Source organism: Zonotrichia leucophrys, chromosome 2 (assembly GCF_028769735.1).
Source record: "Zonotrichia leucophrys gambelii isolate GWCS_2022_RI chromosome 2, RI_Zleu_2.0, whole genome shotgun sequence".
In the NCBI taxonomy this organism is placed as follows: domain Eukaryota; kingdom Metazoa; phylum Chordata; class Aves; order Passeriformes; family Passerellidae; genus Zonotrichia; species Zonotrichia leucophrys.
In genome coordinates, this window is record NC_088171.1 from 132062761 (window position 1) to 132079350 (window position 16590).

The 16590-nt window shown below is 37.4% G+C and overlaps 1 protein-coding gene across 2 annotated transcripts in view; it reads right to left on the bottom strand.

The window, feature by feature from the left end:
• Positions 1–16590, bottom strand: part of DPY19L4 (dpy-19 like 4) — a 32626-nt gene that overhangs the window by 14582 nt on the left and 1454 nt on the right. The window contains exons 2-13 of one of the 2 annotated variants that reach the window (XM_064706488.1): positions 14252–14359; positions 13184–13308; positions 12392–12482; positions 10548–10669; positions 9550–9695; positions 7750–7873; positions 7068–7202; positions 5723–5854; positions 5535–5633; positions 4281–4354; positions 2343–2501; positions 558–677 (exon numbers count right to left, since the gene is read on the bottom strand). In XM_064706488.1, coding sequence (XP_064562558.1) covers positions 558–677; positions 2343–2501; positions 4281–4354; positions 5535–5633; positions 5723–5854; positions 7068–7202; positions 7750–7873; positions 9550–9695; positions 10548–10669; positions 12392–12482; positions 13184–13308; positions 14252–14359 — 1435 coding nt within the window. The remainder of the gene's footprint in view (positions 1–557; positions 678–2342; positions 2502–4280; positions 4355–5534; positions 5634–5722; positions 5855–7067; positions 7203–7749; positions 7874–9549; positions 9696–10547; positions 10670–12391; positions 12483–13183; positions 13309–14251; positions 14360–16590) is intronic. The other variant, XM_064706489.1, reaches the window with a different exon arrangement.

Sequence of the window (16590 nt, forward strand, 5' to 3'; positions counted from 1 at the left end):
ATAAAAACACAAGTCTGACATCTTCAAGTTGATTAAGCTGATAAAAAGATTAGAACAACAATGTCTTCCAAACATCAGCTACTCTAGCTTTAAGGACTAACACAATATTTTTGAAACCAGTTCTGCTACTGATTTAACGTGTCAAGAAGAGGCACACATCATGGTAGCCTACAGACAAGAAGATGGATAAGAAATCTTCCATGTCCCAATATTCCAGCACTATTCTGCTCATCAAAACACTACAAAAGCTCTTGCTAAAAATAATTACAGCACAGTTCTATACTAAATACCATAAGGAAAGTGATTAAATGTGATTCAATTAATGTCTTGGACCTTGGCTGCATTAAAGCTTGGAAAACATGTTCAGGAGATCAAGCACAAGTGTTCATATAGCCATATCAAATTTATAATCAAAATTATTTAGACTACTCCTAAGTAGTATCACTGTATGCCAAAATTATTTCTGGAAAAGGGTGATTTCAAAGGGGTAAACAGTGCATCATGTCCAGCAAGGAACTCTGTTGATTTCAAAAGAGATACATCAAAATCAGACTTACCCTTCCAAACACATCGCTAGACAACCAAGCAAAATTGTGTGAATTACATGATAAACTATTTCTGGCCTCTCTCCAATTCGACCATCCTCAAGTTTAACTGTCTCTTTCAGTGGTTCACCACTGCAGTTGGAGAAAATGAGACATCACTTAATTCAGATATTATCCCAGGAAAAGGTGCCAATAAAAATACTTTTAAGTCAGCAGTGCACTGAGATCATTCCATATCACAGCCTATAATATTGTTGCACTGTTCACTTGCTTTTTGTTCTTGATCACTGACCTATCAGTACCCACTGTCCCTTGATTTAGATTGCAACCTCTCTGGAGCAATGGCTGTCAATTAATACAATGGGATCACTGCTTATGACCACAAATCTTACTTTAAGGTAATCCAGCACCAAGAGACAGTCTAATTTAAGAGCATGTACACTCTACAAACATTTACACAAATCATGCTGAACATGCATTTCACATTCCTTCTTACCAATAGCACAGTAAAGAATTATGGAATCAGTAGGATGATAATTGTGTATGGAATGTGTGTACAACAAAGACAACAAAAGTAGCTGACAGTCACATTATTATAAATTCTAATTATATCTAATAAATAAAAATCATAGCCAAAATCTTGCAGTGAAAGGTTTTCTACTAACAAGATAGAAAGGCATAGAATAAATAACACTTCCTCCTACCGTGATGTGATTTCTGTTTATATTTTTATAATAAGTTTCCTTATGAAAATTAGAAATGATATTTTGAGATTATTAACTGATTCAAAAATTTTAAAAAAAAGAGAGAGGAAAAGGTTTATTTTAAGATTTTCCTTAAAAAGGTGTTGGACATAATGTAGTCACTGCTCATTACAAAGTAATAAATAGTTATTTCAACCACTAGCAAACAATAAGAAGTTTGCTCCGTTGTTCTGAATATCCTATCACACATCCAACCTGACAAACATTTTCACTTACAGCAGCATAATCTTTATCTGTTAGAAGCCTTCATCTTTGAAACGAACCTATTGATTTTTGCTGCAGACAAGTGAGAAATTCGTTCCAGTATCTGAGAAGTTACACCATTCATCTTCTACCAGGAAGAGATAATTTCCTAACCACTGTGTTTCCAAGACAAATTATGCTAGGATCTACAGTGTTGGTATTCTTAGTTTTTTTACAAAGACAGTTCCACTATCCCTCCTGTCAAGGGAACTGTGAATCACTGTGAAACTAAAACTAATTGAGTCAGTTTTACTTCAGTTCTGTTCCAAGCAGCAATGGCTAGTGGACCTTATCACAGTAAACAAGTGTTTTTAAAAACCAACAGTGAAGCATTAGAAATCCAAAGCCCTCTCAGCTCCACCCATCTCATCTTTCTCAACATGTAAACTTGAAAAAAAAAACCAAAAACCCCAAATGCAAAACAGAAAAACAAATTCTAGCAACAATTAGATAACTTTGCTTTGGAAGGAGAATTACAGATATAAAATCTTTCACTGTCAGTGGGAAGAGACAAACACATCAGCAAACACTATCCAGAGCTCAGCAGGAATTACATCTGCAGGGAAATAAACCAGTGACAACTCCCTGTCCTGACAGGAGGGTTGCTCAAGAACCTCCTCACTAAAAGACTTTTCTTCAGGAGGCTCTTGTGGGCCTTCCCACTGGCGCTCACACCCTGACAAGCCCAATGGTAAAACAAACTTTGGAGCAACAAACATGATGACCATTCCCTGAGGCATCCAGGAGCCTCTTATTTTTAACTTATTTTTCACATAAACAAGTTACTTACCAAATTCTCTTAAAAATGACCTGAGTTACAGAAAAAAGGCAGATAATTAATACTAAAATATAAAAAGGCAACAGTGATGACTGTGTTAGTCGCAAAAAAAAGTCTTGGGAGGGTGCCTGAAGAGATTCTTGACAAAGGAGCCAATTCATTGTAAAATTCCTAGTAAGGCAAAAACATTCCATTAAAAACAATAATAATATCCCATAGATTAGGAAAAAAACCCCAACAACCCAGCACAAAACAACTGCAATTTAACCTATTCATGTCATAGGAAACTACTTGAGATTCATCTTTGACGTTATCTTTTTATCATTTGAAACTGCCTTGCAAATACTCTTTACAGTAACTGTCAAAAGTCCATCTTCCCAAAAAGTATTTGTGATCTGAAGAGACCAGACTACAAATCCTCTATATCACAAAAGCCCAACCTGCCACATAACTCCATTATGGGGACCAAAAGAATCTTGTCATGGTGGATTAAGATTTTAGAGATATTGATGCAAGAAGGTATGCTTGTCCTCATTCCAAACAAGGAGACAAAGAAAGGAAAGTGGTCATCTGAGATCACAAAGAAGCCTGAGACACTGCCAGGAATAAAATCTTTAATGTTAAAATTCTAGTTCTGTAGCTGAAGCCACTTCATCATTCTTCTTCCTCATATAGCAAGCAGGAAGATAATGCACTCTGCTCAGAAGCACTGTCAGTGTGTATTCTCAACTGGAACTGGTGCAGCATGCGGTACTGGGAATGCATTCTTGTCTTACTTTGTTTTGCTTCCCTCCCTCTTTCATTTTCTCCCAAGGGAAGACTAGAGGACAGAACCACTTTCAATTAGACAGAATCAGTTTAAAGATGAACAGCTGGGCATGTCCCAACTGGCCTTAAAGAGAGATCTTGAAGCTCTTGTGCTGCAAATCACAATTCCAATACATAGTGTTCCAGGCGTAAAGGCACCCAGTTTGTCTCAGTCTCTGGCTTCATTGCAGAGTCTGACAGTCTGAAAAGTGATATTTAGCAAGGACCCAGGGGGAAAAAGAGGGAAATCCATTAATACCTGGGAGCTGAATAAACTGAAATCCTGACCAGGAGTCTTTGTTTTCTTGCAAAACACTTAAGAATGAGTATGTGTGTGTAATAAACAATGCATCGTAGTCAACATCAGTACATCTTGTCTTCCAAAAGTCCCCCAACAATTTCAGTTGGGTGTGATGTCATTTTCCACTTGTTCCCCTGAAAGGCTGTGAAGCAGCTTTTTGTAAGAGAGATGCAGTTCTTCAGAGAGAGTTCCAATTCCTGCATGGAATTGCAAATCTTGGCTTGGGTCCAGGAGTGTGCCAGTCCTTACTAACACTCCATTGGAAGCTTTCCAGAAAATCTGTTGCCATGACATCTTGCAGTCCAACATCCAACTCTTTACAGATACTAATGTTTTTTCTCAGAATCACAATTCCCTCTGACTATTAAGATGTCCCTTGTCTTAATTTCTTCCAAAACATAAAGGGATATTGGGGGTACCCACAACCCAAGCCTCTTTTGAGATAGTATCAATAGTTCATGACTCTTTCCAGAGCCTTTTTTCCAGGCTATAAAAAGCCCATACCTTTACCCTATTATCTTTGCTTTCAAGTCTTATTAGAAACACTAGACAGGATACAGAAAATTTTCATTCTTCAACAACACAAGACAACAAAAATCCATGAAATGCTTTCACCCTAAGGCATGAAAAATACTGAAGTACCTCAGAAACCTCAATACCCTAAGTAAATTCTGTATGTGCATATTTTTTTTACTTCAATCTTAAAACCAGACAACAAATAACTAAACTATTTCCCTAGCTCCTCTATAAAACTCTCACAAGACACTGAAATGTTACACTTCTCAGAGCAGTTTCAAAAGTTTTGGTATCTTGGGAGGTGTAAAGAGTTTAAATAAACTTACTTAGTTGTGTTTAAGCCAAGTTTTACTTCAATGAACTTCAGCAAATGCCCGTTTTCTTTATGAGGAATGAACATCTGAAAATTAATTTAGCAGAGAAAAATCACACGAAATGCTGGAAGCAGTATTCACATAGTCATTCAAATTACAAAATGTCAGGTAACAATCAACTATTCAAGATTTAGTTTAAACTAACAAAATGGATTAAGTGTGCTAATTAAGGTACTGGTATAACATGGTAATCTTCAATAAATCTACATTTAGGGTTTCCTTGAGAATATTATTCCCTTCATTCCACTCCCATACCACACCAGGAGGACAAGTGAAAAGCTGCCAATAAGTTGTCAAAAGACTACAGAGCAGTGTAAAAAGGATCATGAAAAACAGGCCCAGACTTACTCCCAAGCAAGCCTAAGAGTGCTGTGCTTGGCTCCACTAGAAAATAGGACTGCAGCTGAGCAGAGGTCATGAGCATTTGTAATCTTCACACACACTGTCTGAGCTGCCTAAAGTTCTGTAACTTACTCATAACTGTAATTTAACTCATATTTTTCAAGGTTGGATTTTATTTTCCTGGAGATACAGCAAGGCTAGGCATTCTGAATGGCAGAGGAAAATAATTACATGTGAGTATTCTTTCAAGCCTTCTAGGGTTCAGTAGTTTCTTTCCTTTTAAGTTCATACTGTTAATTAACACAATGAACACTCACATGGTCAGTTTGAGGCATAGAAGAAAAACACATTAATATGTGTAAAAGGCCAGCAAGAGGGAATTGCTAATCAAAATACAAGACCAGGCCAAAATCCCACTGTGTAATCTCAACTCCTAACTGACCCCTACACAAAGGGAAAGTCTCTGTTCCCATGTTCTACTTGAAAACTAATATCTACCCTAGGACCACTCATACTTGCCCCTGGCTATTGTGCCACCATGCCCAAGAATATTGTTTTAATATCCAGACTAGTCTGTAGAGGTCATTCAGGTTATAGCAAACCACATATTTATGAAACAGGTAAAATGTCCTTTAAAGAGTATTTCTAAACTGTTTCAACCCAGAAGACCAAGACCCCAACAAGATGAAGCTGTTTGAGTTGCTACAAAATGACTCAATTTTTAGTACTCTTACTAACTATGAATTAAGTTATGAACTGTCATATCAATAAGGTAAGCAACATTTCAAAAGATTTTTTCAAGATTTATCTGCAACTTTTAATTTAGATTCTGAAATTAAAATCACTTTTTCAGAGGAATCTTACCTTTAATAAGAAGTTTAGTGTCACTGCTACTGTAAGTACCAAATAAATATACATTATTTTCAGCAATCTTGACACAAATGTGCTTTTTTTCATATTCATCTGCAAAAATATTTAAAGAATGCTGTATAATTTTGGAGTTCAGTTTAAATTTTTAAACTAGACTCAGGGTTAGAAGAAAGTCTACTTACCTGAAGGGATTTGGAGAGCATTAAAGCTACCACAAGACTCAGTAATGGTGACACTAGTAAGGCTGAATTTTCAAACTGCAGAAGGTACCCCACAATGACAGAAAACAGATAGATTCTGTATACCTCATGCACCTGCAGAAGAAAAAAATAAACAATAAGATAAAACTACAGTGGATATAGATCCTGTTTTTTAGACCAGTAGGTAGCTCCCTTCCACTGTTAATCAGGAGATTAATGGATCTCAATCCTTCAGCTCATGAATCTAGCAGGATACTATTTGGCTCTGGAAAGCACTGCACATGAAAATGATCCTGGTCAGCCTCAGTAACTAAAGGACAATTACTTCACAATAATTCTGTAAAAATGCCATAAGTAGGAGTATTTTACCAGGTCTCCCCACCCAGTAATGAAGCACACAAAGCAGTTACTACAAGGCACCAGTAAGAACACATAGTTTGTGACAGAGCTCATCTGAAAACAGGTGGTTTTCTTGCCCTCAAAATAACTTGTTCATTAACCTGTCTCAGGAATGAATACTCAGACTGTTATCTATAATTGCTGCTATTTACTACTTGATAAGCAGATGTTATAAACCTTGATGCTTGATTTTTCTTCAGACTTTTACCAAAATACCCATTTTCTCCCTTATACACTCTGCTTTGAACTACAATAGATCAAACATTTCCCACTGCCGAGGAACAGAATGAAAAGAAACTGAAAGAAGAGGTGAAGAATTAGAATTGCATGCAGTTTGATATCTAACAAAACCAAAAGGCATGCATGTACAAAAAAGCATATCTACAACTGCAACAGGCAGCATAAGAACACCTTATTGTTGCAACATTTCTAAGAGCCATTTTGCAGAATAAATTTAAATACTTTCTTGTATTCAAAAAAATCAATTTTCCCTCAACATCTGTCAAGTCTATTTATTGCCAAAGCAGTGCAGAACAGGCCACTGAGGGTGAAAATGAGCCCTTTAACTGCACAGAGCCAACAAAGCACATCTTTGGTCTGCCCACCCTGCTGTGAATAGGAGAAAGAAGAGGCAGCTAGCCCAACACGGAGGAATATCATTCATCACTCTTTTAGGTCTCCAAGGATGTTTCAGGTCTCAGAAGCTTTGTTTAGCTTCTATCCCAAACACAGCAGTCCAAAAGAGACTTAGTTTGAAGTTATTTTATTCTTCTGATGGATATCACATCACACTTCAGCTGAGCCCAGGCTGCAAGACACTCATCACTCAGCCTTGTTCCCTCTGGAGCTCCTGAGCAGTAGGAATGACAGGCACCTCAGAGGCTGCCTCCAAGTCCCCAGCTGTCAGGAGGCTGAAAAGTTCCAATACCTTCTCTGTCTGTGCTAGGGCAAAGCTGTCCAGCAGGAAAAGAGAAACAGCCTGGACAAACAGGAGGTAATGACTGTATTCCCACATCATCATGAAGGTGTATGTTGAGGCATTCACCAGAAGATAACAAAACTTCTAGAAGGAAAAAAAGAAAAGAAAAAGCATTAATTTTGTACCCATGCATGTCTGTCAAGTAACTGAGAGGTCATTAAAACCTAAACTACAGAAATTAATTATTGTTTGTGGAAATAATTAAAATACTGACTTCGGACGTGCTTAACTTTCAGCATGGAAGAAAGTAATTACTGAAATATTCAAAAACATTTCAAGCCAATCAGAAGAAATATTTTAAAGACAGGGTCGGGGTAAGAAAGTAACAACCACCTTCTTCAAGAAAAACAGTTTACATGAGAAAAATTCTGCCTCTGTTTATTCAAAAACAAGCAGCACATGGCCCATTACCACATTGTTCTCTCTGAACCCTCCTGGGGGCATAACAAGGTAGGGCACAAGTTGTTTTGCAAAAACTGCACATGCCTAGGTGAAATCCAACTGGCCCTTTTGAAAAGAAGAAACAAAACTTCTACTGTTTTCTGCCCAGAAGAGCAACAATAGCAGAAGTAACTAACCTAGAGTACAGTTTTACCCACAGCTCTTTATTAAGAAACTAATTTTGCTTTACCTCAGCAGAACAGTTTAGGTTCTTTTTTAAATAGCCTGTGAGAGCTGCTACTTGACATGCAAAATATGGCAAAGCCCAATTTTCTCTTGATGGTATGGAATAATCAATTCTTGTTGTGTCTGTTCTAGAATAAAGTACAAAGAAACAAAAATATTAAAATATTTGTTGTACAAGAATATCAAGGAAAGCCTAAATGCCACTTCTAGCTGTAAATGTGGCCTTGCAAGCAAACTTTTCATGATTTTGGTGCAAAGTAACACTGACACAATTTTGCTGCTGATACAGTTCACCAATTTATTAACAGCATGAAAGGCCCAATCTTTACTCATCCATTTAGCAGGTTTCAATGTTGGCTGGCATTTTTAGCACTGAAGGCAAAAAGAATCTGCCTCAAGCCTTTTCTGACCTGCAATGAAAACCAGCTCATAGCTGAGAGAATAGATTTCTTTCATTTCTCATACAATATGTTTTAAACAAGTGATTTAGGTACTTGAGCACAACCTAAGATACAAACTGGTGCTCCCTCACAGCAGCAGCAGGAAATATTTTGTCTACAGGGAAAAACTCTGCCCAGCAAAACAAGAGATAGACGGATGGGGAGCATGCAGGGTTTTCTCATGGAATGACTTGACAGTATCCACACAATTGGAGGCGTAGGTGAAAGTTTTAAAAAGTGCTAAAGTGACTCAGAAGCACAAGCCACGCTTCAAATGTAACCAAAGGCATCAGTCTCAGAGGTACACAGTCTGCTTTGTGTCTACTATGCCTTTAAAAAGGAGCCTCAAGCTCCTTTATCATTTAGGTATTTAAAAGCATTACCTTTCATCTTTTCCTCTGAAGCCTCTTACAGAGGCATATTCGAAGTTTTTTTAACTACTAAACCTTTCATTTTGTTGACACTGTTTAATCTTATTCACTGCTGAAAAAAATTACAGATTTATTCACCATTTTTCCTACATTCCACTGTTCACACCAGCTTGATGAACAGTATTTTCAGCTACTAATCACAGATTCTGTCATGATGACTTCACACTCCTAGAAGATGATTCTCAACAGTTCAACTTTAAAGGTATATCTCTAACATTTTGCTCCATAGTTCTTTTATTTCAAGTGCTCTCAAGTTCACAGAAAGCCCAAGAGCTCCATGGTGACAAATTAAGAGCATGAACACAGGTTTTCATTGCCCAAATGAGACTCCTTATAATTGTGGGGCTTCATAAGGGGAAGGGGAATTCCAAGTGAACTGTTTTAAAATAAAAAAGTCTTGATATTAGGATTATCTAAGAAAATTTCATTTTGCAGAAAAACCCACTACAAAAAAGAAGATTTAAAAAAAATCAAATATTCTTTACCAAAAAAATTCAACTTGATCATTTCTTTCTACGCTACCGGGCAAGTGCCACAACATTTAGAGCTCCCCAGAGAGTGCAGCTCTGTTTTACAGCTGTTTTGGGTATTTGTCTTCATTCTTCATCAGCACAAAACTAAACCTTCTGAGGAATATTTTTGAAAAATGAAATTGTGGTGAATACTCCTTTATTCACACACATACATAAAGTCAGTTCAATTGGTAATGTGGATGATTTGGACAACAGGAGGCCTTTCCATCAAAAAAAAACCATCATGAGAATCAATTAATCTCTTGGAAATGTTTTTTATTCACCATAAGATTTTGCTCTCACAGTGAGAACACAAAGCTTAATCAAAGCAATTCAATCCACTAATTAAAATCACTTCAATCCACTAATATTTTAAAATTCCTTATTGACAAACTAGATTGTATAAAGATGTTTTTCTTACCTGTTAATAATGAACCATGCTACAGTCAGCATTCCTGCCAGCCAAGTCCCACTCATAACCCAACTGGTTACAAACAATGCAGTCACATAAATTCCCTGCAGTCCAAAAACTATACCAATGTAGAAATACACTGGTTCAATAACTTCCTGAAATTACAAATAAAAACGAAGAGACATAGTGGCAACTGAGCTGAAGCTGGTAATTATTACTATTTACAATTTGTTACTGCTAACAATGTGCTAGGTGCTTTACAAACAGGTAAGAGATGCCTCCTATTTTAGAAAAGTACTGGGCATGCCTTTATTTGGAGTTCAAATAAAACATGGGGAAGAGCAAAGCAGTGTGAATTAAGTGCACACTTCAGGACTCAGCTTGCCAGTGCCATGATTTTTGAATTTGCTTTAGTTTGAACACTCTATGTGTCAGATTTAATAAATCTATGCTACAGTGGGATATGAAGTTCAGAGGACTACTAGAAGAAGTAATAAAAGGGAAGAACTTGAAGAAGTAAAGGTGTGGCAAAAATAGTTCCAAAATAAGTAAATAATTAAAAAGGAAAGATAATGAGAGTGGACACAAGTATGCAGCATAAGCAGAACAAAGCCAGAGTAGAGTAGAAACTGACAAAAGGTTCATCTACAGAAGTGCTTTTCCCTATGAGAATGGGCAGACAGGTACCACTATTAACAGACTCCTGTACTCCAAAGGAGTTAACTAACTTTCCTGTTTTTAATGGATAGCACAGATACTCCTGACATTTCTAAGCAGTCTGTAGAAGTAAAGAATAACAGAAAAAGTTACTGCTTAGTGTTAAACCCCCAAAATCCTATGCCAGAGACTGATCAGAATTGAGACTGAGGAGAATCTGGACCTGGTGAGAGCTCAACTCATTCAACAAAAAATGTATGTATTAGTTGGATATAGCACAGAAAGTCCCATACACACACACAGAGACACAACCATAATGCAAGTACAGAAAGTAGGAGAAATGCACATACTTCACTACCAGATGCTTGATATAAAACACTGGCAATCAACTCTGGGTACAAAGTCATTTGCTGGACAGCATTTATGGTCTTCAGTGATATTGTCTTATTGTTGTGTGTCAATTCATAAACACCTACAGACAAAAAAAAATTATTGCTGGAATCACTTACTACTGTTGTTCCTAAAAGAGGCTAAAGTGCATTCAAAGGCAGGGAGAATAAGATTTGATCATTAAAGCTACTGACTGATTCACCACACCTAGTTTAAAAGGAAAGAGAAATTTCTGTGTTAGATGTCATTCCACCTACCGATCTAGCTAGAAAGTTATTACCCTCATCTAGTCTTTAAATAGAAGGCCCAAAACTCATCATCTGAAGCACAGCCTTTTCAGTAACACACTGATGCAGTCCTGGAACCACATTCCTGTAGATCACCTTCACAGGAAGACCTTAAGGAGTGAGATCTAACAGGGATGAGCAGGATGTGTTAAACCTGTCTCCAGAAGGATGTCAGGTATGACGGCCTCATCACACCTTCCAGCTCTGCATTTCTGAGATTTCTAAGAATCCTTCACCAAACACAATGTGCCTTTCTATGGGGTGAAGATGAAATTGAAGCTGCCATACTTGAAGGATCATTCCAAGATCATTTCAAAATGTTATAAATAAAGAAAAGACTTGTCAATACTTAGAACAATAGAGAGAAGAGCAAAACCAACCCAAATCAAGATGGGGGAGAACAAAAGCCTCAAAAACAATACAGTAGTCAAACAGACAACTGTTTCCAGCTCTGAGCATATCCTGGTGTATGGTCTGCAGCTGGTTCTCTGTAGGTCAAACCAGGTCTTCCAGGATTTACAACTGGGTTCAGCTGTAATACACTCTTGAAGACAGTCTACCTGTCTGCAGAGGCAGCATCCCTGAATGAGGCCTGCAGCCCACCCACTCACAGCATGGGCAATATCCCCAGAGGACAGGAGGCACTGGGTGTACTAAAGAACTCAGATATTGCTGATGTGCTACATTTCAGCTGGAAAACTGTTCAACCAATAAAACACTAACCACAAAGTTTAGTTTTATTGGCTTCAGTGAGGTTTCACAAAAGGACTGAACTAATTCAGTGGCTGACCACTGCAAGATTGGGCAGCTCATCCTCTTCTCTCCTGAGCTCCAGCCCCATGCTAGGGCAGTGCATTCTGAACTCCCTGAAGAAGCATGGAAGTGCTCCTTCCTCTTTTCACTGCTTTAGTTTCCTTTTGGTAGAGGGACCCAGGGTCAGAGAGCCCCAGAGCCAGTGCAGGGTAAAGAGCAGGAGCACGAAGGAAGGAGAGATCATTGTCACCCAGTCTGTTCTCCTTCCTGTTCCTTTCTGCCCCCACCACTCGCTGCTCATCAGCGTCTGTCCATCACAGCTGACAAGATTAAAAACTTCTGGCAGGGACAGGATGGAGCAGATCAGCTTGTGACAGAAACTGTTCTGTCTTCTGACAGAAGATGGAAAACAGTTAGTTTCATCCCTCATTCCCAAATTCAACATAAATTATATTTACATGGCAGAAAAATCCACTATTGTGACACAGCCAAACCCAATGATAACTCTGACACAGGACATAATAAAAGTTATTATTAACCCTATCCTAGAGTATCAATTAAAGACAATCTGCTGGAATACAGGATAGTTAAATACTGCTTTTGAAAAAGCACTGAAAAGTTAGGACAGTGTGTGGTTTTTCATTTATCTGACCAATATACCTACATAAGAGAATAAAATTAGTCTCCCCAGTCTGCAGGAGTTTTTTACTGTCTTCAAAGTGAACAGGACTTTTCAAAGCTAATAAAACAAATGAGTTTTTTACCTCTTTCAAATGAAGGAGCCTTTAGCAGTTCTTTATAGAATGAGTAATAAATGGCACTGTCACCCTGAAATGTAATTTCTCGTTCAAGTTCCTAGAAAAAAAAAAGAAATTAATCTCCTGCAATCTCATTCCAAAGACAATATATTTTCAGATAGACCGGTTTTGTAACATGGTATGTGGTTATGACTTCACTGTACATCTTCAAAATATTCCACAAAACATTAATCCTCACAGCATTTCTATCAGGTACATAATGCTCTCTGTAACTTAGCAAGCATGCTTGGAATCAGAGCAACTCAAATCCACATTGTAAAAGCACAAAATCCACAGGATCTTTTCATATTCACAAACCCAAATTTCATTTAACTTTCTATACTGCACTTAATAATGGAGTTCTTAAGAAAACCAAACCAATCAACCATAAAACACAAAAAAATCCCCCAAAAACAAAAAAAAAAAACCCCACCAAAAACACCCCAAAAAGCCCAACACATATTCCTGTTGAGTAGCTTCTGCAATCCCAGTATGCTCCAGTTACTTTTTTATATTTTAGAAAAGTATTTTAAGGATAAAGGGTGACATGGAAAAACATATAAAAGCATGACAAGCCACGACAACTGTTAGCAGGAGGGGAAAAAAAAAAAAGAAAATAAAGAAGACAAAAAAAAAAGAAGCTGTTTCAAAGACAGAGGCCTCAGTAGAAGGACACAGGACTGCAAGCAGTTTCAACATGACACAGATCAGATTTGATTTCAAGGACACAATTTGGCTTTTGTTTCAGTTTATCTTTACCTGCCTGCTGGAAAACCAGAATTTCCGCTCATGATAGGTGGAGAGGTACACAGCATACATCATTCCACTGGTGACTGCTGCCAGACAGCCAAAGAAAAGCTTTGCAAAACGCTGGATTAACAGATCTGAAAATGAACAGTGGGAAAGCTAAAACAGCACAGAGCACTGAGAAACTACAGCACAGCCTACACATGACTCTTACTTCTGAACAACAAGGGAACTTACTGGCATGAGAATTATCATACCAACAGCAGCACAGATACATTGAAAACTGGTTTGTTACTCCTGTCCTGTAGTTTTCTTTCCCAGTTGGTATCACTGTTTCACGGACAAAATATTCAACACACTACACTGCAAATTTTCTCCAGCAAGCTTTGTTGTCAAATGAATTCCAAGAAGGAAAAGCCTCTTCCAGATAAATAGAGCAAACTCTAGATTCTACCCAAAACACCACAAACTTCCTAAAGACATTAACAGAGGTGGCATATTGCATCTAACATAATTACTGAGACATTTTATTTTCCATTCTGTTTTTGAATATAAGAACAAATGGATCTGAATTTACCAAACTCATTCAAAGGGTGTCTACTACACCTGTATCTCCTTTGAGTTAGTACGTACTTTTAACATAAAAGCTTTTGGTAGCTTGGTGAGCACTTGCCTAAAATTATATCTAGTTTTAGTTTTGTTTCTTGAAAAGCTCTAAGGACTTTTTGTCTGTTCTTGTTTCAGTACCATTACTTCATGGTGTCAGCTTCCAACCAGAAGATCGTTCCAGGAACAATAAAAATATTGATTTGGATGCAAATAGTAATAATAAATTTCTTAACTCCCCTGCCTCTACCTCCTCAAGCCTGAAACAGTCCAAGACTACCATTTCACCCTCCAACGCATAAAATGTCATTATTAAAGAACTCCAATGTGCATGCCTGTTTTCCCTCAAAATATTCAAAAACTTAATTCAAAGTAAGTCTGTTATAAATTACCATGCTACAAATATCTTCCCATAAAATGTAAGAGAATAATGAAAAAAACAATCAAAAGTCAGCTAAAAATTCTGTAGCTTACATTTTGGCGACCTTCCCAGCTTTGAATTTTCTTTGTTTCTCTCCTCTGGAGCCATTTTGTCAGATTCTGTGCAGTTTTGTTTCTTTCTCTGTCGCAGGTCTGCTGCCCCTGAAGACATTTTTTTTAAGTTATTGCAACACAATACCTAAAATCACACTGGGAAATCCACACAGCAGCAGGTAGCAGCCAGTTACTGCTACTGATTCAATCCCATGGAAGATATATTTGACAGAGACTCAATTAAAGGATGTCATATGCCCAACTAAAAAACACTACAGAAATCAATTCTTCTGTTATTCCTTAGAAAAAACAACAGTATTCTCTTGAGGACATACTCTGGGATTACCCAGAACCCAAACTGGAGGGTAACTGGTTTATTCCATTTGGTGAACACAAATGAAGAAAATCAATAGTTTAGATAAGCTTATGCAGACACTGGGAGAAACTGGTGCCAATCCCTCATCCTGGTTTTATGCTGCTATAGCAGTATAATACAAAAACTGGCTAGTCCATTACTTTTAAATTGAGATGCCTATTATTTATATGGCAAAGGCTTTTATAAAGTAAATGTAATATCACTTTTTTCCTGCTTTTGGATCTACTGGAACTAAGCAGATTTATGAATATTTAGTTTAACACATAATTTAAAACCCCAGTTTGCTCAGCCACATAGATCACATCACAAGACCAAGGGCTTCTGTTCACTTTTCTGTGAGTAGCAGCAGCAATTTAAGTCCTGGTCCATTTATTTTACAGTCTGAAAGGCAATGAGGCTAATTCTCACACTGCAGGTCTGTGAATACAAAAAGACTCATTGCAAAAAGTATTTTATAATTCCTATATTAAAGATATTCCACAACATTTACATCATTCTGGAAGAGTAATGAAAAGATTTAACTGTAATTGACGCTTCAGAATTTTTAGCTCTCCTGCTTGACCCAGTGTCCAACATTGCTTGAAATTTTCCAGCCATCAATTTTCCTCTGGACTTAAAACAGCTCCTTCATAAACCCATCCAACTTCAAACTTGAAGTGCCAATCTTCACATCCCACAACAAAGCTTTAAAGTACTCTGGTTGTATATTAATTACTTCAATTCTAATTCAATCTACTTTTAATTCCCAGCTATTAAATCTAAAAGTTAGAAACCAGAGAGAGAAATAGAAATGGTTAAAGTGATGTCTGCCTGTATAAGACACCAGTGTGTTAACAGAGCAAATTATAAATCATTCTGAGCAAACCAAGATCTCAATGGTAACATTTTCATGAATGAACAGAAAACGTCTACCTTCTTAAACAAGACAAGAACTGGAAAGAGTCTAAATAACACAAGGTTTAGGGTGTTCAGTGTCACATTTATCTTCATGCCAATCCAAAATGCAATGTACACCAGCATCTCTTCATGACATGTATATGAGAAGTTTATCAGCAATGCAAACACCAAGTGCGCTGCAGTTAAAAATCATTTGTAGCATGCAAAATAAAGCACACTGGAAGAAAATCCTAGATCACAAAAGTGGGCAGATATGTGCTTGAAAGGACAAGTGAGTGACCCTGTCATTCTGGTTATGACCAAGGCAACAGCACTGAGAACACTGGAGGAAAAGGCCTTTGCTTCTCTGGCAGAGAAGTGAACCCTAGCAGAAGTGTAACAAACTTATAAAGTATAGCATTTCAAGCACCGAGAGAAAGCTCCCAAAGAAGTAACAGTTTAAAATTCTACTTCTGAAACAACACCTCAATCAGTAAAAGATCTTCACCTCGGTTTTGAAGACAGCTCAACATATTCTGCCCAAAGCAATAACACAAAAAGATGCGAGTTACTTCTGTTTCTTGCTGCTGCCACAAACAAGAAAAATGCTGTTTTCCCTTCAATGAATCCTTCAAACAGAGTGATATGAAATTCAAACAAGGTAACAACTAAGAATTATCTAGAATTCTGAACTGATGACACAGCCTCTAGTAACTATCCAGCACATAATTTTTTCATCTGCTTTTCAGTTCCCTGCAAGTCCCCAGTTCAAACAAGTTCTTGTTCAGAAAACATGCATTCCACTTATTTTTGTGTTTCTACTGCAGAAAAACATAACTCATTCCTACTTTGTGCCACTATACTCATCTACTTTTCACCTACCAATTGAGCACTGTCTGTAATTTTTGTCTCCTCATCTAAAGAAAGGTAAGATGAGCTGGGACACACTCAGAGAAAAGGCCATGAGGGTGATTCAAATTGTGCAATGGCTTCCATACAAGGAACAAGGAAGCAAATTGAAGATGCCTCAGTCTAGAAAAGAGGATGACCAACAGAAAGATGCCAGACATCTACCAGTTAGTGAAGT